At 41.5% G+C, this 21,731-nt stretch overlaps 1 protein-coding gene across 2 annotated transcripts in view; it reads left to right on the top strand.

The window, feature by feature from the left end:
- Nucleotides 1-21,731, top strand: part of Trpc4ap (transient receptor potential cation channel subfamily C member 4 associated protein) — a 73,199-nt gene that overhangs the window by 22,480 nt on the left and 28,988 nt on the right. For both annotated transcript variants that reach the window (XM_031372433.1, XM_031372432.1), the window contains exons 4-7: nucleotides 9,433-9,490; nucleotides 11,256-11,311; nucleotides 14,558-14,686; nucleotides 19,517-19,724. In XM_031372433.1, the coding sequence (XP_031228293.1) occupies nucleotides 9,433-9,490; nucleotides 11,256-11,311; nucleotides 14,558-14,686; nucleotides 19,517-19,724 (451 nt within the window). The remainder of the gene's footprint in view (nucleotides 1-9,432; nucleotides 9,491-11,255; nucleotides 11,312-14,557; nucleotides 14,687-19,516; nucleotides 19,725-21,731) is intronic.

Here is a 21,731-nt window from a genome sequence, read left to right as displayed (position 1 = left end):
ATGTGTCACCACCACTAGCTTAACTTTTCATTTATAAAACTTATTCTACATTTATGTGTCTGTGTGTGTGACACACACATGCACCCTCTTGTGGTTTGGTTCTTCCACAGTGAGTCCTGTGGATTCAACTTAGGTTATCTGCCTGGTGGCTTGTACCTTACCCTGTTGTGCATTTTTCTGGTTTGGATCTTAATTTTGAGATCAATGACATTCTCTTATGTTGAAGCACTGTAGTATTTGCTTTAAAAGAATTTATTTGAAGTGCTAAAACATACAAAGTGAAAGGTGCCCCAGTGTCTTCCTTGGAAACTGGTGTGATCATTAGTGTCTTGTGTGTACCAAAGATGTTCTTGGTTTATATGCATGTGTATATGTAAATGCTCCCTATCCCCAGCTTAGTTTCTTTTCTCCTCACATACACTGGCAGGCCACATGTCCAGTATACTCTCTTCTGCTTTGCTTTTTTCCCATGGACACCTAAATATTCCATATTTTAAATACCTAGTTTAGTATTTCCTGGTATAATTATACCATAGTTATTTGCTGAGACTCCATTTGAACATTTTATTTTTTTCACATCTATTGTTGTTGTTCTTATTATTATCATTATTATTATTATTATTATTATTATTATTATTATTACAAACAAGATTACTAAAGAACTTTTTACAGACTTTTGGGGCCAAAATATGTCTCTTTTATTGATTAATCTGCAGCTTATATCAACTTTTATCAACTTAAATCCCAGGAACAAATTACAAAAGTATCTTTTTACCTATACCATCACAAACATGCTGTATATATGTATGTATTTTTAAAAATTATTTCTTTTGGGCTGGAGAGATATCTCGGTAGTTAAGAGCACTAGCTGCTCTTCCAGAGGACCTAGGTTCAATTCCCAGCACCCACATGGGAGCTCACAACTGTATGTATCTCCAGTTCCAGGGGATCTGATCTCCTCACACAGACATACATGCAGGCAAAACACCATCACACATGAAATAAAAATAAATAAAAATTTAAAATTATTTTTTTATTTTTAAATTATAATATAATTACATAATTTCTCCCTCCTGCATATTTTTTAAAAGTTTTTTATTTTTATTTATATATATTATGTGGTAGTGTATCTGCTTCCATGAGTTTATGTGCCCGATGTGTGTACACTTGCCTGTAGAGGCCAGAAGAGGGTAGAAGATCCCTAGAACTGGAGTTGTAGATGGTTGTGAGCTGTCGTGTAGGAGCTAAGAATCCAGCCTGGGTCCTGTGCAAGAGCTGTACATGTCGTAATTGCTTAGCCATCTGTTTAACCCCAGTGTATGTATGTTTTTTAGGATTTTGTTATATAAGCCTAGTCTTGAGAGCACACTGATATTTTCTATAAAATAAATTCTGTTTTGTCTTACTGCTCAAAGAAGTAGAACACACCAGCACCTAGAAGCCATTTCCTCTGTATATCTTAAGTCTTTACTAAGCCAATATAAAAAAAAAAAAAAAGAAAAACAAAAAACCAAAAAACCAAATTCACATTTTGTAACAATGAATTAGTTAAACTGCTTTATACTCCTGGCAGATTCGCTCTTCACACACGAGCACAGGCTTAATTTTGATATGTCTTGACTAGCTCAGTGGCGGGGCACTTCTAATCTACCCCACAGCTAGCATACATTCCCTCCAGGATTCCAGGCTTACCACCTTCAAAACTCTATATTTCACCTCTGCTACCTCATAATCTTCTGAGGAGCTGCCCCCGCCCCCAACACACATTCACAGGGCCGCATTCCCTTTCCATTGTTGGATGGATTCTCTCCTGTAGTTCTTAAATCTGATCCCTCTCCCTCCAAGTCATGTGATCCTCCTCCTCTCCCCATCTCTTGCCCTCACATTCTAAAAGCCCAGTCTCCCTGTCCAGCCAATGGGTGTCTAGCAGTTTTTTATTATCAATCAAAGCCAGCTGGGGGCAGGGACCCTCAGGTCTGGGAGTGCAGCTTTTTGGGAGCTGAAATAAGACAAAGCATTAGAACCAATCCCCAACATGGTGATTCTAGATGACTTTGCTTCATCCAGCCTTTCAGACAGATCCAGTCAGAACTTTTGTCAAGTCCTGTGCCTTCTAAACATACAAAGACTGGATAACTGATGCTAAAGCTATCTCTCTTATTAAGTCTTGAAAGACCCCCAGAACTGGGGAGATCCTTACTCAAGTCTCGGGATGACGCGACCACCCAATGACTCACGAGAGACCGAACTACCTGCAATCACATGAGGTTTATTGGAGATACCGGTACCGGGGTCGATCTCGTGACCATGCTGGCAAGAGTTCGACCCCGAACACAAGAAGTAAGGGATATTTAAGGTAAAATCCACAAGCTGGGGGCGGGGAGAGGGTTACCAAGGAAACATTCAGAGGGACCCAACCCAAGGTATTCAGTTAGGGAGGGAAACATATTCATTTTAAGAATGTAATCTTCATCTATCAGTCGGCAGGGTGGAGAGTCTCATAAACCAGCAGACCTTCATTCTTAGTTCTGCCCTCATTGTGGATCGTTCAGGAGGGGCAGGTATCGGGAACCAGAGCCCTGAGGCTCTGAGTTAGCCAAATTCCTGGAACTAGCTACTCCACCTTTTTGGTTTGTTACATTTCTATTAATACATTACTTTTCGTTAACATGCTTTTTCCCAAGTTTCTAAGTCTCTCAGTCTTTCAGTCTAACCATAATTTCTAATTTTCCTACTCCCCCCCCCAACTCCTTTAAAGAATTTCTCATTGCCCCTATTTAGCAGGAAGAAGTTATAGAGAATCATCATTCCAGTCCCTTGGGACTGGATGTCTAGTTTTGGTTATTTTATAAATTATAGGTAGGTTGTCACTTTAAGGGATAATTCTGAAATGGTCATAATTTTGAAGGAGAAGGAAATAAATAGCTGGGATGGATTACTAAATTTATTCTTTTTTTTTTTTTTTCAAGACGGGGTTTCTCTTTGTAGCCCTGGCTGTCCAGGAACTCACTCTGTAGACCAGGCTGGCCTTGAACTCAGAAATCTACCTGCCTCTGCCTCTGTCTCCCAAGTACTGGGACTAAAGGCGTGCGCCACCACCACCTGGCTTCTAAATTTAATCTTAAAGCATCATATAGCCACAATGTCACATTGGTAGAAATCTTTATAATTGATACAAATTGAAGTTATAACTTTACATTGGTATAGAATTTATGGAGTGGTACAGATTTAAGGTTTTTGTTTATATATTTCTTACATTGATACAAAATTTGAAATTAATATTCTTACTCTTAGTTGCCCATGTAACTCATTTAAGAATACAAGGTTTAGACGCAGTACCTCAAATACTGCTGTTAGAAAATGTTTAGAATGATTAAGTAACGCAAATTAAGGGCCAAGTAATATACTCATGGTTATATTAGATCCTGATCTATTTTTATTAAGGTGATTTCTACAATATTCAAAGAGAAATAGCTAAGAGTAGTCAAGGTTCAACAATTCAGATATACTTTATATTATATAGACAGTCTTCAAAAACATCAGAAATCCATAGCATATGACATTTAGTATTTATTCATTATTAAAGATCATTTGGCTGGGCAGTGGTGGCGCACACCTTTAATCCCAGCACTTGGGAGGCAGAGGCAGGTGGATTTCTGAGTTCGAGGCCAGCCTGGTCTACAGAGTGAGTTCCAGGACAGCCGGGTCTACACAGAGAAACCCTGTCTCGAAAAAAACCAAAAAAAAAAAAAAAAAAAAAAAAAACCATAAAAAAACAAAAAGATCACTTGACTAGAGACATGACAGTACCCCCCTTCTTGGTTCAAAGAAGAAATTGAACATCATAACTTTCATATGGAGTTGTTCTCCAGTTATGGCAGAATAGTCACTGGACAAAAATTATCCTATTCATGTGCAGACAAAAAATACTGTCCAAGAAAGGATACATAGTGCAGGATAGTTGGCAGTTTAGCTCTGACAAGACAGAGTAACCAAGTCCTTCATAATCCCTGCTTCATTTCAAGCTGTGCCAGAGGGTTCTGGGCCAGAAGGCTGAAGACTGATACTGCAGTGTTTTGAGGAATGAGGAGACTGTCCAGGTAATCAGCTGTCTCTACAGATTAAGGTTACATTTTGGAAGCTATGTGTATTAGTCAGGATTCTCTAGAGTCACAGAACTTATGGTAGTCTCTATGTAATAAAGGAATTTATTGATGACTTACAGTCTGTAGTCCAACTCCCAACCAAGGTCAGCAGCAGCTGTGAATGGAAGTCCAAGGATCTAGCAGTTGCTCAGTCCCACAAGGCAAGAAGGCGAAGCAGAGTGAGCTTTCCTTCTTCCAATGTCCTTATATAGGTCTCCAGCAAAAGGTGTGGCTCAGATTAAAGGTGTGTGCCACCACACCTTTAATCCCAGGTGACCTTGAACTCATAGATCTTCCTATCTTAATCTGGGATTCTTAGCCACTATACCTCAAGATCTCCATGCCTAGATTCAGGTCAGAAACTTGTATCTCTCAGCCTCCAGATTAGGGCCACAGGTGAGCCTTCTAATTCTGGATTGTAGTTCATTTCAGATATAGTCAAGTTGACAACCAGGAATAGACACTACACTATGCTTTATGTTTCCTATGTTCAGATAGTTAATTCATTCTTGGATTTTTGGTGCGGTTGAGGACTAGTTATAGTCTCGTAATCAAACCCAACCTGTTTAGCACTGAGGAAGATGATTTAGATTTGAAGAATGGTTTTCAGATGGTAATGCAAGCTAAAATCAAAACAACTCAGATAATGAGTTATAAGCTCGCTAAGTTGGGATAGATAGTAGAGTACTTTATCTAATTGACAAATATGATGGGCTGGGATATTAATTATATATCGTACTTTGTAATTTACATAATTGTTATGTTTATGCTTAATTTGTATCCAAGAAAAGAGCCCCTTTTTTAATTTGAATAGAAAAGGTGAGATGTTGGGGATTGGTCTAATGCTTTTTCTTATTTCAGCTCCCAAAAAGCCATGCTTTCAGACTCTGAGGGTCCCTGCCCCCCGCTGACTTTGATAGGTAATAAAGAATTGCCATACAGCCAATGGCTAGGCAGAAAGACAGAGGTGGGACTTTTAGATTGCATGAGCAAGGTTTGGGGGAGAGAAGAGACAGAATCGCCATGACAGGGAAGGAAAAAGATGAAACTTAAAGTCCTGCCGGCATGTAAGAATCCAAAAAAGTGGCCCTAAAGGCTACTTCCCCGGTTGGGTTTAGGGTAGCAGAGATGAAATATAAATTTTAAAAGATACTAACTTAGGAATACCAGAGTGGGGTGTTTGTTAGCCTTAGGGAGGATTAGAAATGCCCAGCCATTGAACTAGTCAAGGCATATCAAAATTTGCTTGTGTCTTTCTTTCTCGAATCTAGAAGGCTCTGGTGGGTAGCTGGAACAGTGACCCACTAGGAGCCAAAGAGGTTTAACTAATTCACCACTACAACGTTTCTTTACAGTTCCTTTTTTACTGGAATTATTGAGATATGGCTCACATGCCAAAAGTTCTTTTCTCTCTTTCTTTCTCTCTCTCCCTCTTTCTCTCCCTCTCTCCCTCTCTCTTTCCCTTTCTCTTTTTCTCTTTCTATTTTTTCTCTTTTTTTTTTTTTTTCTCTTTCTTGGCTAAGTGGAACAGTATAATACATGGTTTTTGTGATTGGCTTCTTTGACATAGCACAGTGCTTTCATCCATACTGAAGCATGTATAAATAAATACTCCTTTTTATATTGCCAATGATATTCCACTGTATGGATCTATAGCACATTTTGTGTATCTGTACCTGTTGATAGGTAGATGTGACCAAGCCAGCTCAGTCAATCAACGGATTGTCCTTGGGGGGAGCAAGATTAAGAAGAAAAGGACATAACTAGACAGTGCTGTAGCATGACCCCAGCCTGTTCTGAGGCTGAAGCGGGTTTATTTTTTCCCAGTCTGCTTTTATACCATTTTAATTACATCCAAATAATAAGGTCAGTTCTACATTAAGGAACAAGCAAGGCAGTAAACAAAGTCCCTGGATCACTGTTTCTAGGGACTTATCAGGATGACCAGAATATCTGAGCCTGCTTCCCTATTCTAGCCCAAAGTCATGTTCTTGCCTGAAGCCTCCTTCTTTGTTCTAGCCCAAGATCCGATTCCTGCCTGAGCTTACTTCTGTGCCCTGGCTCAATGTCAAATTCCTGCCAAGTTTCTAGAAGTGACCCCAAAGCTCTCCACATAGTTAACTGTAATGAAAATTACTGCCTATGAACACTATTGAGCAAGTTTCTATGGAGACACGCTTTCCGTTCTCATGGGTATATACCTAGGAGTGTATACCTGGTCACATGGTAACTGGGTAATTGTGGAAACTGGGTCACTGTTTCTTTCAGCTGTGCTTAAATATTCTGAGTTCTCTTTGTTTTTACCAATACTTTATCATCTGTCATGTTCATTACCCAATTCCAGTGACAGTGAAATTCATCATTATGACTTGGATTTGTATTTTCCTGATGGCCAATGACATTGACAGTCCTCCATGAGTTTGTCATTTGCTTCTCTTTAAAGGACTGCAGCCTCTCCTATTCCCATTTCAAATTGGGTTTTCTCTTATTATTAAGATGAAAGTTCTTTATGTATTTTTTTCCATAGTTGTAAAAAATGTATATTCTTCAGAGGGTGAGATTAGATATTTTCATGTGTTTGTAATTCCTTTTCTATCAATTGTCTGTTAATAGCTGTTTTATTTTTATTTGGTTATCATCCCATTCATTTACTTATTAATTCATTAAAGCTTATGCATATATGTCAATGCCTACATATGTGTAAGCACACCATTGGGTGTCTGCAAGTTTTTCTATATTTTTGGATTTTTTGAGACAAGTTCCTTTATTGTCCAGGTTAGTTTTTAACTTGTGCTGAAGCTGAGGATAGTCTTGAGTCACTCATCTTCCTGTCTTTGCTCTAAGCACCAGGTAGAGGAGTGTGTGGCTGTCCTGACTTACAATTTGGCCTTTAAAACAATGTTTTTCTCCCCACCCCACACCCCTAAGACAGTGTCTTATTAAGTTGCTCACATAGCCTTGTACTAGCTCTAACCCAAGCAGGCCTTGCACTGTTAGTCCTGCCTCCTGAAAGCTGTTGGTTACATGCCTTTGCCACCAGTGGCATTTACTGCAGAGGTACGCATTGAGTGATAAATATTTATCATGTCTGGCCTTCACAGTCTCATCCTTTCCCCTCTGCTCTGGTAGATCCATGGCTTTGCATATATAGGAGAAGCCGAAGAAATAGTTCACAGGTTATGATCACTGGCTACTTTTGGCAGGAGCCCAAGTTTGGTTTCTGGCACGTACCTGGTAGCTCATAACCATCCTTCCCTCTGGTTCCAGAGGTTCCAAGGCCTCTGCTGGCATGTAGGCAGAATACTCCATAAACACTTGAAACAATAAAGCAAAAAGGAGAGAAGTGTATGTTGGAAGCTAGGGAAATAGCTATTGGGTAAAAGCACTTTCCCTAAAAGCCTGAAGACCTGAGTCTGAGACCCTGGAATCCACATAGCAGGAGTATCTGTAATCTCAGGTATGGGCCAGATGAGCCATGTCTGAGGGCCAAGTAGAGGTGCTGTTGACATTTAGGGCCACTTATTCATTGACCTAGACTTGTGATCTCACTGAGCTTATTTTAGGTAGAATACTTGATGCAGTTGAGCATTTTACATCTTGAGAGGTCAGGGAATTGTGATCTCTTTTGAAAAGCCTTGGGTAATAATGCCCAGGACCCACATAGTGGAAGAGAACTGATTACCACAGTTGTCCTCTGACTGCCTCAGATTCACCATAACTGGTGTGTGTGTGTGTGTGTGTGTGTGTGTGTGTGTGTGTGTGTGTCCACTCTCTCCCCCTCCCCACAATTAATTAATTATTAAATATGTTTAGTATGCTATGTGAGGGCTAGAGGCTGGGCAGTAGTTAAGCACAGTCTACCACTCTCACACAAAAAGCTGCCCTCAGAGCACCTTTCGTTGTTTGCCCGAGTCCTGAGTCCTCTTCCTTGTCTCTTACAGTGCAGTTGTGCAGGAAACTGAGCCCCATGAGTCTCCAAAACAGACAGTCTGCTGCAGGCATGCTGATGGTTTTCATTTTGTCAGCCACAGTCATGTGCCAAAGCCCCCCTCCTCATCAGTTCTGGATATCATACCATGATATCCAGTTATGATATGCTCGTATTATGAGGATTCCCCAAAATAAATTTGCTGTCTAAAGATTTGTTGCTGGTTTGAGATGTGTGGAGGCTTTCTTAGATTGTTTAGCTGCTCTCTAGTCTTATAGGCTGCTGGTTGACTTTAAAAACAAAAGAATGGGGCTGGAGAAATGGCTCAGTGGTTAAGAGCACTGACTGTTCTTCCAGAGATCCTGAGTTCATTTCCCAGCAACCACATGATGGCTCACAACCATCTGTAATGGGATCTGATGCCCTCTTCTGGTGTGTCTGAAAACAGCTACAGTGTACTCACGTGTATTAAATAAATAAGTAAATATTTTTTTTTTTAAACCTTTAAAAAAATAAAAACAAAAGAAACAAAGGCTTTTAAAAATGCTGTGGGAAGCCAGGCAGTGGTGGTGCATGCCTTTGAGCCCAGCACTTGGGAGGCAGAAGCAGGCAGATTTCTGAGTTCGAGGCCAGCTTGGTCTACAGAGTGAGTTCCAGGTTCTTCCTCCCATTTGGCTCAGGCATCCCGGCTGTGCTGCCCAGCGCTGGCATGTGGCTGGAAAGGGCCATGAGAGCATTTTTGTTCTGTTCCAAAATTGTTCTTAATTTGATTTAAACAATAAAATAAAGCAAAATACCTATTTATGGTGAATGTCTTTAAATACGTGGACTTAGATATTTTATTAGCACATAGACTACTTTAAAATACCTCAATATGTTTAAGTAGAAAGTAGGCTGAAGGTGATCATTTGTAACCCAGTACTTGGGAGGCTGAAGGATTATGAGTTGGAGGCTAGCCTGGGCTATTCATCTAGACTGTGCCTCAAAGACAACAAAAATATTGAAATAGGGAGCAAGTTTATTCAATAATTAAAACCCTTGTTATAAAAATTCTTAAGGGGTGCTCAGAGGTATAAATAGTGTTTACACTCTTTGGGAGGATTCAGATTCTGTGTCCAGCATCTAAATGGTAAATCACAACCTCTGTAACTGCAGTTCCAGAGGACCCGGTGCCCTCTTCTGGCCCTCGAAGGTTCCTAACTCTGGCCAGAGTGCTGCTTCTATTGAACCTTACCTAGAACAAGAGGGCTTGTGACAGCTCCTTAGACTAGATCACACGTATGCATAGTAAAGTTTGTTTTGTGAGCTGTGCTTTGAATTAACCTATTTTATCTTATTTATTTATTTTTTGGTTTCCAGCTTCTTGTAGAAATTCTTATGAGGCCTACCATCTCTATCCGGGGACAGAAACTAAAGAGTAAGTATGTTTGTGGGTGCCAGTGTGGTGGCCACTGGCAGGAGCTGCTCTTTTTTGAAATATAAGAACATGCCTTCCAGTCAGCTATAAGTTGCTCTGTCCATCCCAAGCTAAACAACTTACTATTAATTGTGTATTTGTTAGGAAGATTTGCTGTCTTTGAGAAAAAGCTGAAGGCTGCTCCACTACAGGAGCTGCTTCTCTGTGATTTCTAAGTCACTTGACCCAGCTTCCGTTTTCCAGGGAAGCTTTTGTGTTACATGTGCAGTTATCTGAAAAAGCAGGGGATACCTAAGAAGGCCGTGGTGTGAACAGCCTGCCAACCGTCAAGAGATTCATGCTCTTGTATAAAGTTCAGTCATGTTGGATGTGGTAGTGTAGCTCCTCTGTACCAGCTCTCTGACACATCTATGTAGTGTGTTCCAGGATACCAAGAGCTACATAGGACCCTGTCTCTAAGGAAATAAACAAATCAATGAAAAAAAGTTCATTCATTGCCAGAGTCATTTATGACAAAAAGTCAATGTTTGCATAAGATATGATTTTTTTTAAAGCTGGATGTATTGGTTCTATTATTTTTATAACTTACATGTGTGACAGTCACTCTTTTTTAGGTTTCAATATTTAATTTTTTAAAACTCTACAATAAAGGTAGATACACATTTTAAATTTGCACCTACGTCAGCAGGGTACCATGAGGAGTGGGGCCTCTCTTCCTCTTTGCTCACACCTTCACATTAAAATGAGTAGCGAGCAAATTCTTGATGCATGCATAAGGCTGACTCCTTTTGGAAATGAAAAGTTGAGAACTATGAAGTAATTTTGATCCATTGTACTCTGAAATCATTAAATGAATGAGCAAAGTAAAATAAGTTGAGAGGTAGTCATGAGAGACACCACATACCTCATAGTCAAAAGTATGTGCTGCCCGTTTGTCTGATCAGGCCACTCATTGGGATCTTGAGGGAGATGCAGATGCTAGAGTTTAGGGCCATGAGGAGGAAGGAGAGTGGACACTGTTTAAAAATACACCACTACAGGGCTGGAGAGATGGCTCAGTGGTTAAGAGCACCGGCTGCTCTTCCGAAGGTCTTGAGTTCAAATCCCAGCAACCACATGGTAGCTCACAACCATCCATAACGAGATCTGACTCCCTCTTCTGGAGTGTCTGAAGACAGCTACAGTGTACTTACATATAATAAATAAATAAATCTTTAAAAAAATATACCACTACATAGAGCACTCCTCATGGCTTATACTCAGGGTCATTCATCTCTAGTTTTGCGCAGGCATAAAATTAAGCTACTTTTTGTAAACTAATGTCTTGTTTTGACATAAATAGTAAGTTCTTTCTTTATTGGAATTAAAGTATACCAGACATTAGAAGCCACTTTGCTAATATAAATAATTGTAACAGACCTAAGCCCCCAGTTGGTAAGTTGGAGGCAAAAGTGGTGCCCTTATTTCTGCCGGCAGAGTTTTCAGTGGGAATGTACGTGAGGGATGGTCACCATTCTCACTCTGGATTCTAATAGTTCTGCTTCATAGACCTTGAGTCTTTTTCTGGTGGCACTGCAGTGTAGTGAGGAGCTTGTGTGTTCCCTTAAAGCTGTACAGTGTAAGCACCAGTGCAGTGCCTGCCTCACTAACGCTGGGACTGAAGGCACACAACACATGCCCGGCTTGACCACTTCTTATGTTCCACAAGTGTGCTAATGTCACACTGTTTTCTTTGAGAGAAATAATGTTCCTCCTTCCTTTTCAGTAAGTGATGAGATGTCGAAGGACTGCTTGAGCATCCTGTATAACACCTGTGTCTGTGTGAGTACGCACCCATTGCGGCCCATTACAGCCCAGTAGTTACCTCCTGTCTGTCTTCAGCTGTGAGAGGGCAACACTTGAGTGGGTGGCAGACATGAGACCCATCCTCAGATATTTTAGGGAGTTGATTGGCCTTATTTTCTGTGTGCCTGTGAATCAGGACCAGCAGGTAGAAATAATGAAGAAGCATGCTTTTGTAGCACTTGGTAAGACCCGAAGCTGCCTCAACAGGCCCAAGACCATGTTGCCAGCAGCCGCATACATAGGTGGTATCCGAGCAGAGGGGCTCACCCTTACTTGTTGAAAGGTGACGAGTGTTGGTGGAGTGCCCATGTCCTTTAAGGTAACCTTCCTTCATTTACCTTAGTGGAAAACAAAAGCCACAGGTCCTGTTCCAAGAAGAATGGTGAATACAGGGAGTAGTTGAGCAGAAAGGAAGCACTGAGCTCTGTTAGAAGTTGGTTTGTGTGTCCTGGTATTTGGTTTAGTACAGCTCGGTGAGCCTGGTCCACAGAGTGTGCAATCAAACTGATATCACAGCTTGTTGGGAGAGCTAAGAGAGATCACAGTGAATGCACTCATAAGCAGTGTGTAAATGTTGGGGTTTAAAAGCAACACGTGTGGTGAGCTTGCTTGTCACAGAACACAGCAGAACATGCTAAGTGCTGCTGTACACTGTCATGGAAGCAAAAGACATGTTTAACTCTGTGCCATGTCCTTTTAAAGAAGGCTTCAGTGCTGCTCAGCGCACAGAATGAGAAGTAGACAAGAAAGGAGTGGGTAAAGAAGGGCGGGCGCGTCAGCCACAGATGCTGCACTGACAGAAGAATGCAGACAGTGAGTGCCTTCCAGTGGCCAGCACAGAGCGAGCTGTTGGAGCACCTGTGCACGTCGGCACCTGTGGTGGTTGTGTCTGTGGATTGTAACTTGGGCTTTGTCACTTACTGTACATTTCCTTAGAGCCACTTTTTTTGAAATAGGAAAAATTATTTTGATAATATATTTTATTTAATACATCTAGTTAAGAATATTATCATTTCAATCAATACAGATTTTAAGATATTTTACTTTTTTTTGTACCATGTTTGCAGAATCTAGTGTGAGAGTCACACCTAGAGTGTGTCTCAGTTTACCATATTGTTACAGCTTAGTAGCACAGAAAAGCAAAGGTAGATATTAGGACAAAAGGTTTAATTGTCAAGAGTGTTCAACTATTTTTGCAGCTAAAGTTCAGTAAGACAGTATAGAAGAGAGTGACTCCATAGTTGTCAAATTCCCTGAAAGGGTGTTTTTAAATTGTGACCTAATATTAATCAGAGACATTCTAGTGAAACAGTTCAGTTTTAAAAAGTATGGCTACAGAGATGGCCCCTGTGGTAACGCCCCATGCAAGCGTAGGGATCCCACCTTGATCCAAAGTAACAAAGCAGATGTGCTGCTTGCCTATATCACTGTACAAGGAGGCAGAAGCAGGCGGCTACCAAGCCTGCTGGCTGGCCAGCCAGATTACTTGTTGAGTTCTAGCCCAGTGAGATACTCAGCACATTTTTATAAATCCCTTCATTTTGAAAATTAAATTTGATTGACATTTATCTCATTAATTATAGAGTTCTCTTTGGAATACCCACTCATCGATTTAAAAGCCAGATTCTTGAGCCTCTCTTTAGAGGTTATTTGCCAGCTAGTTCTTTTATTTCCTTCATTATCCTTGTTTTTTATTCTAGCCTTTAAATACTGTCCATGTTGTAGGTGTACTGTAGATAGCAGAGGTGCGATGATAAATAATGTTACATGACAGCACTGGAGGGTCACCTGTGGTGAAGGATGTAGGCAGGACTAGATCAGGTGCTTTGAGGCTTCAGAGGAGGAAAGGTGCAGGTGTTTAGAGTGGGCTAGGGATGCTCTCACTGAGAAGGAGAATCATCTGGAGAATGAGTTGGTAGGCTTACCTGTTCCCATCTTTATCAAAGAGTGTGTTTGTGAGTGTGTGTATAAGTCGGAGATCAACTTGTTGAGGTGGGCACTTCACTCCTTCCACAGTGTGGGTCCAAGGATCATATTGGGGTTGTTAAGTCTGGTGGCAAGTGCCTTTACCCATTATGTTGCTGGCCCCAAAGCATATTCTCCACTAAAGAAAATGGTACCTGTAGATAAGATACAGAGTGTAACTCGTATGTGATCCCAGATTAAATGGCTACCAGCAATCTGCTACACATAGTTTAAAACTTCTGTATGCTATTTTGTGTAGAAGCTTTTCATAACAAGCCTTTTTAATTCTACGAAAGGCAAAAAGAATACATTATTTTTCTGATGGTATATCCCATAATATAGGCAAAACATACTTGATTTATATGTGTCTACTAGCAGACACTCACCTTGTTCCTGTGTTCTAAATGGTACTGGCAGATAGGGACTTTGTGGGCAGTGTACTCTCCAAGTGGTAGAGGTGGGAAACCCTCCTCTGTGTGCAGTAGTGTTAGCCTCGAGTCATGCCTGACTTGACCTGAGGTAGAGTCTCTGATTGTCCCTGGCAGATTACTGTTTGCCCATTTGAAGGACCGTTAGTGTCAGTCACAAGAGTGAGTCAGTTGACAGCAAAGGAAACTTAAAGCCTATTGGTTACTCCAAGGTCACTTTGGCTCAAGGTTAGTAGCTAAATGAGAGAGAATCCCTGTGTAGGCAGGATTTACTGCACTCCTCCCTGGAGTCCACCCAAACTCAGCAAATAGCCTTGGAGGTCCAGGGCTGAGAAGTGATTGGTCAGGGCCACCTAGGTGGACTAAGACCTGAGTCTACCCTCGGTGGTCATGCTTTAGACAGTGAGTGTGTTCAGGTTGAGGCTGGCCTGCAGAAGTCTTGCTCGGCCCTCTTAGGAAGCATCACTTCACACTCCTGCTTGTGCTCTAGGTGGGATTGCTCACGTTAGCCAGTGAGCTTTTGTCTGGATGATACTGGTTGATTCTCTAAATGGAACTATTAGGGGCTTAGATTTTAAGCCATCTGAAGCTGTTCATTGTCTCCTGTTTTGTTTTTTTGTTTTTGTTTTTCTCATTCCAAATTGGGCTCCCTGTCTTATGGTCTGAAGGTCAGGGGTCGTTTTACACATATTCACCACAGTACACGTGACTTTCTAGATTTGTTGGCTCATGCTAGTTTTTCAAGATGGGATTACTTTCTGCATCTCGAATAGTGCTTTGTGTTATGGTCACAAGCTATTCTGCCTTCTCTCCCTTCTCCCTGTGACAGACGGAAGGTGTAACGAAGCGTTTGGCAGAAAAGAATGATTTTGTGATTTTTCTGTTCACACTGATGACAAGTAAGAAGACATTCTTACAAACAGCAACTCTCATTGAAGACATTTTGGGTGTTAAGAAGGTGAGCTGTGTTCTGCTGCTGTGGGAGGGCGTCTTGGGTACGGGATTGGTTGAGCCTGTTTAATTAGACAGGGCTCCTTTCAAAGAAGCTCTTCCATGCCCTAGTGTGAAGTCCTTCGTTCTTAGATAGGTGGGGACTTGAGATACAAAGTTGGCTTGTGATCCTTACGCCTGTGAAACGTAAGTACCTGTAAATTAAGTCAGAGTATGAAAAACAAACTTCACATTGATGTCAGGAATTTAATATCATTTTTAGTGTTCCTTGCTAAGATAAAATTGCTCCTCACTAATTTTAGTGGAACGAGTAGTTTTTTTACATGCTTTTACTGTTGTACTGGTGACTGCTCACAAACCAGCTCTCTGCACTTGAACTTTATTTCCTAGTGTGTGTTCCCTCTAGTGGTAATATTTGGCCTTTGTTTATTTAATCTACCTTTACATTTTTTACCAGCCTTCAGCTCAAGTTGGTTAATTGCCTTAAACATAAGATATCATAAGCTCTGAAATCTTGCCATTCTCTTTCCTTTCTGTTTTGTTTTATTTTGTTGTTGTTTTATAAGACAGGGATTCTTTGTGTAGCCCTGGCTGCCTTGGAACTCATTCTGTAGACCAGGCTGGCCTCAAACTCAAGCCATCTCACCTGCCTCTGCCTCCTGAGTGCTGGGAGTAAAGGTGTGCACCACCATGACCTTTACTCTGTAGCTCACCACATGTTTAAGGTTATCGGGGCAAGACTGAGACTTTGTTTCAAAAAATAGCAACAAAAAGATGAGAACATTATAGTTGTCTCTTCAGAAACCCACAGACTTCTAAACATGCACCCATACATACTGCTAAAGTTATGACAGAAGCTTGTTAGGGCCTGGAGTTCACTTTATCATTGTCATACCTCCCAGTTGATTGCTGATTGGCAGATTTCTCATCATTGCTGGATAGTCTCCTGGAGGTTGCTGATACAGAGAGGAGAGTTCTCACACACACTGTTACCCAGCTTCCCCTTAGCCTTGCCTGCTCTTACCCAGGCAGAAGCATCACAAGTGTCCCATTGTCTGTGGGGACACATTCCCAATGTGTCCAGTCCCCAGACAGTCCCTTTGTGCTCTTTAATAAAATATCTTTGTTATTTCCCAAGAATCATGTGCCTGGTCCAGTGTGTGGGAGTGGCTGTCGGTGCAGGACCCCCACGCTCCCTGGCAGTGTCAGAGTCGGAGACAGTAATTGCTCCTCCCCAGCTTTGCTCCCCAGCTTTTCTGGTCCCTCATGCCTTCTCATTCCTGTCTGTGTTACCAAATAGGTGATAGGTTAGACCGCACTTTGTAGGTGCCTTGATGTCACATGTATAACCTAAGTGGAAAAGGTACCTACAATTCATGCAAACACAGGGTTCATATTCAGAATTTATCAAAAATTTCTACAAATCAACCTGAAAAAGATATATATAGCCTAGTTAACAAATGAGCAGTGATAGGAGCAAGCATTTCACAAAAGAGAAATAGATGAACCATAAATAAATGAAAGTCAGGAAATGCAGATCTTAGACTGTGTGTGGTGAGAGCAGACTTTATGTGGAATGGAAATAGGTGAATGCGCACATGCTGGGTGCCAGCACGTAGCGAAGCACTGTCCCAAGGGCTAAGGCCTCCATGCTTTACCGAGAGTGGGCTCTGTGTGACCTGTGCCTCAGCATGCTTGTAGGTATGTGGTCTCAGAAGTGAAAACTTGCAGCAGAGAGGTATAGGTATAGGCTCCTGCCACCAAGCCTGAGAACCTGAGTTCAATCTCTGGAAAACATAGGCGAGGAGAGGGAGAGAATCAACAACAACAGTTGTCTTCTGACCTCCTCTTGTGCTGTGTATGTATACACACACACACACACACACACACACACACACACACACAAGTATGACATATACACATGCTCACCACACACACACACACACACACACACACATACACAAGCCACATACATATACACATACATAAACACATTTGCACACATTCATATACACACATGTATACCCAACTACATATATACACATGCACACATAATTATATAAAATGTAATTAGAAAAAATTTTTTTGGCTTTTTTTGTTTTCGTTTTTGTTTGTTTGGTTTGTTTTTTAGAGACTAGGTTCCTCCATGTAGCCCTGTCTATCATGGAACACACAGTAGACCAAGCTAGCCTTAGATTCAGAGATCTGCCTGCCTCTGCCTTCTGAGTGCTGGGATTAAAGGTGTGTGCCACTACACCTGGCTAGAAAAATGTTCTATAGGATGTAAAACAATAGAGGCAGGGAAATGGCTTGGGGGATAAAGCATTTGTGGAGTAAGTGTGAGGACTGGAGTGTGGATCCCCAACACTCACATAAAAAGCAAGTGGTCTGAGCGGCTCATGTTTAATCCTGCCTCAGAAGGCATAGACAGGGGATCCTGGGCAAGCTCCATCCTTGAATAAACAAGGTAGATTGAGACCAAGAAAGAGACTTGACATCAGCCTCTGGACACCACATGCACCTTGCACAACCTTGTGAACATATGTATGCATACATGCAAAAACAAGAGAAATGAGAGCATTAGAGTAAACCCAGAAAGTTTGTCTGTCAGCTGGATGGAACAAATCCCAGTGTGTTATGCAAAGATACTGTTTGAACACACTCCACCCCACCCCACCCCACCCCACACATAGATTGATTGATGGTTTAAAACAAGGAAAGCTTTGGAACATATATACAGATGTGAAGGTAGTAACCAAGCATTTTTATGTATGTAATTTACTTGTATGTCAGCCTCACCTGCATGCAGTGCCTGCAGAGACCAGAAGGGATTAGATCCCTGGAGCTGGAGTTACAGAGAATTGTGAGCTGCCATGTGCCTGCTGGGAATTGACTGGGTCCTACGAGAGAGTAGCCAGTGCTCCCAACCAATGAGCCATTTCTTCAGGCCAGAAAGAAACATTAAAAAAAGAAAAAAGAGGGGGCTGGAAAGATGGCTCAGCAGTTAAGAGCACTGACTACTCTTCCAAAGGTCCTGAGTTCAAATCCCAGCAACCACATAGTGGCTCACAACCATTCATAATGAGATCTGATGCCCTCTTCTGGGATGTCTGAAGACAGCTACAGTGTACTCATATACATAAAATAAAGAAATCTTTTTTAAAAAAAAAAAAGTTTGTATAATAACTCATTCCACCCACATTTTAAAAAAGAAGAAAAGGTTTTTTTTTTTATTTTAAATAAATAAAGCATTAGTCAGGTTATATTAGTAAAAATCACCTGACATGGACTCCTCAGAAAGTAAATGAAGTTGATTTGGCTTATAGTTCTAAGCTTCAAAGTTCACACAGCACAGCCTGAGTGACTGTGTCATCTCATGGCAAATAGCAACATGGAGTGTAAAGAGAGCCGTGAAGAACGACTGGGTGGCGTAAAGCCTCAAGCTTTTTTTCCCCCCCCAAGACAGGGTTTCTCTGTGTAGCCCTAGCTGTTCTGGAACTCACTCTGTAGAACAGGCTGGCCTCGAACTCAGAAATCCACCTGCCTCTGCCTCCCAAGTGCTGGGATTAAAGGCGTGCGCCACTACCACCTGGCAAACCTCAGGCTTTTTATACCTTTCTCCCACTAGTTACTAAGGAATCCCAGGAGAACCACCTTCCAGCTACATACCCCTAAATTCCCAAGGATCTCTTCATGGTCCCACTACCTTTCAGTAGCACTCCTAAGATCCTAGTTCTCCATGTATGAACTTGTCATGAGACTGAAATCATATAGCTAGGAGTAAAAGGAAATTTCCTTTACTTGCTATAGAACATTTGTTAGAAGTTATAGTGAACATTAATTTTAAAACTTTGGAAATGTCTGATAAAGTCAGGAAGAGAAGTTCTATACTGTGAACATGTACACAAGGAGCACCTAACAGGATGTTCACTGCAGTTGTAGTGAGACGTTACAGTTTGCCCAGTGCACAGAGGGGAGCAAAACACCATGTGGAAAAGCAGTGAAAAAGAACTGAGCTAGGGCTGCTTGTCGAGCTCTGTATCAATCTCAGTGTGGAGTCATAAGGAAGATCTATCTATATTCACACTGCACACCCAGCCTGCTGCAGATGTTAATGGGGTTATTTATGAGAACTGAAAAATCCCTGGGAAGGGTAAGCAGTCACAAGTTCAAAGTCATAGCTGCTTCTGGGAGGAGAGAGGAGACTGCACTGTAGGGCTTCACAGAGGCCTTTGACCAGGGCGTTTTATTTCTCTTTAAAAAGCGACCTAGGAATAGGGGCTATAGCTCACCTAGTAGAGTGCTTGCCTGGCCTGTGCAAAGCAAAGCTCTGGGCTTCACTCCCAGCTCCACATAAACTGTGGGCGTAGTGGTGCACATCTTTATCCTGGCACTCAAAAGGTGGAAGCAGGAGAATCAGAAACTCAAGTTAATCCTCGGTCATAGTTTGAGGCTAGTCTTAGCTACAGAGACCCTATCTCAAAAAAAAAGAAAAAAGAAAAAAAAAATCGATAGGGAGAATAGTGATTTGTGATTTCTGAAACTTGAATGGTAATTTTTTTAAAGGAGGCAGAATGTACTGCCAGGACCCAGGTAAGGCAGTGAGAACAGGCATGCCTGCAGGGTAAATGGAACCTCCACACTGACTGAGAGAGGTGAGTTCTAGTCTGTTTCTATCAAGGAAGGAGGAGATGTTTCAGAATTTGACTGAGCTCTGCAGAGCTGGGATTTAAACCCTAGTGGTCTCACTGCTGAGCCCACATGGGAGGATACAGGAGAACATATGCAATTTCTTGAGGAATTAAGCATGGGGGTTGTTTATTTGTGTCTTCTATAGGAAATGATTCGGCTAGATGAAGTTCCCAATCTGAGTTCCTTAGTATCCAATTTCGATCAGCAGCAGCTTGCTAACTTCTGCAGGATCCTGGCTGTCACCATTTCAGAGATGGACACGGGGAATGATGACAAACACACGCTTCTTGCCAAAAATGCTCAACAGAAGAAGAGCTTGAGTTTGGGGCCTTCTGCAGCCGAAATCAACCAAGGTAAAGAGCTCTCAGCATTTCCAGAGTGTAGCTAAGGCTCTTATTAAAGCACCTGACCTTTTTTTATTATTATTATTTTATTTATTCACATTATATCCTCCTCACTGCCCCCCTCCCAGTCACCTCCTACCATAATTCTTTCTCTATCCTCCTTCCCCTTCTCCCCTAAGTGGAGGGGGGCCTATCCCTGGCATATTCCTTAAGTCAATGAGGGTAGGCACATCGTTTCCTAATGAGGCCAGACAAAGCAGCCCAACTAGAAGAATATATTCTACATACAGGCAGCAGATTTTGGGATAGCCCCACTCCAGTTGTTTGGGACCCACATGAAGACCAAACTGCACATCTGCTACATATATACAAAAATGCCTAGGTCCAGCCTGTGTATGTTCTTTGGTTAAACCACCTGACTCTTAGCATGTGTATTCAATCAGTGTATTAGGGCTTCTGGGGTCCACTTGGAGGATGTAAATGTTATATGTTTATATATTAAATTTGTTTTATGTTTCAGGACAAAGTTCATTAACTCTAGTCAGATTTTTAATGAGTCTAGAAGTTCAAAACCCAATGTATAATGAGAATTACAGATGCATGTGTTTTAGCCTTGTAAGTTTCTTATAGACATGGTGCATACCATGTTTGTCATTGCAGCATTGTGATGACAGAGGACCAAGAACCCAAGTGCTCCACAGAGAGAGGCCACTAACACTGTGGATGTCTGCATAATGAAAATCCTAGAGACCTCTGTAAATTAGTACTGTACTGTAAGATAGGGAAGGTGAACAAGACTACACATTTGCTTGCTTGAATGCTCACATAAAGAAACTGAAGGTCAGTGGTTGCCTGCTTGGAAGTGGTGGCAGTACTGCCGGAACATCTTACTGTGTGCTTCTTAGGCTGTTTGATTTAGAACACTGTATTTGAGCTTTTTTTAAAAGTTATACTATTCTAATCTTTTCTTTTTAGTGGTGTAAGGAATTGAACTCAGTGCCTTGTGTGCAAGCATATGATGAATGAGCAGTCCCCCTTTCTTTTCAGAAAAGGTTGCTCAGGGTAGCCTTGAACTCACTATGAGTCTAGGCTGGCCTCCAGTTCAGCCACCTAAGTAACTAAGATTTTTTTATTTTATGTATGTGTGTGCGTGTGAGTTTTGCCTTACATGTATGTCTGTGTACCATATGTGTTCTGTTGCCTGCAGAAGACCATATTGTCTGGGACCGAAGTTTCACCCGTGGATCCTGGGAATTGAACATAGGTCCTCTGTGGAAAGCAGCCAGTGCTCTTAACTGCTGAGCATCTCTTCAGCCCCAGTAGCTGAGATTTTAGGCCTGTGCTGCTATGCCTCGCCAACTGTTAAGTTGATGAAGTATTCTGCTTTGAGCTGGGTAGAGGGGTATAGATGATTCAGGTTAATCACTTATATATCTTTAAAGTTGGTGGTTGAGGGTTAATAGCTGTATACTAGAGACCAAGCTTGAGACAAAAGCAGCACCATATTAAAATAATAAAATGCAGTAGAAAACCATTACCATCCCAAGGTTGCATTCTCACACCGCTCTCTAAATAGTGCTTTATTTGTCGCCATTTAGCTGGGTGCGTGAAACTTACTTAAGTGAAATAGCATTACGCATCATCCTTGGGGATTGAGATACTCTAGCTAACTGGGTTATGATTAATTCATAATTCTAAGGCCACTTTTCTTTGATTTGGGCTGTTGAAAAATTATTAAAATCACTAGGTTCACCTGCCTACTTGTGTAGTTGGCAAAATGGCTGAGTAAAGGCTTTTGCCTCCAAGACTGGTGACTGGAATTCAGTCCCTGGGATCCACATGGTAGGAGAGAACCAACTATTGGAAATTGTCCTCTGACCTGCACAAGCCTGCTGTGGCATGCCACCATCACCGCTACCCACAAATAAATGTAATTTAAAAAAATATAGCTGGGCAGTGGTGGCGCACGCCTTTAATCCCAGCACTTGGGAGGCAGAGGCAGGCAGATTTCTGAGT

This window comes from Mastomys coucha, unplaced genomic scaffold (assembly GCF_008632895.1).
Source record: "Mastomys coucha isolate ucsf_1 unplaced genomic scaffold, UCSF_Mcou_1 pScaffold15, whole genome shotgun sequence".
NCBI lineage: Eukaryota > Metazoa > Chordata > Mammalia > Rodentia > Muridae > Mastomys > Mastomys coucha.
This window is presented reverse-complemented; position numbering and strand designations above follow the sequence as displayed.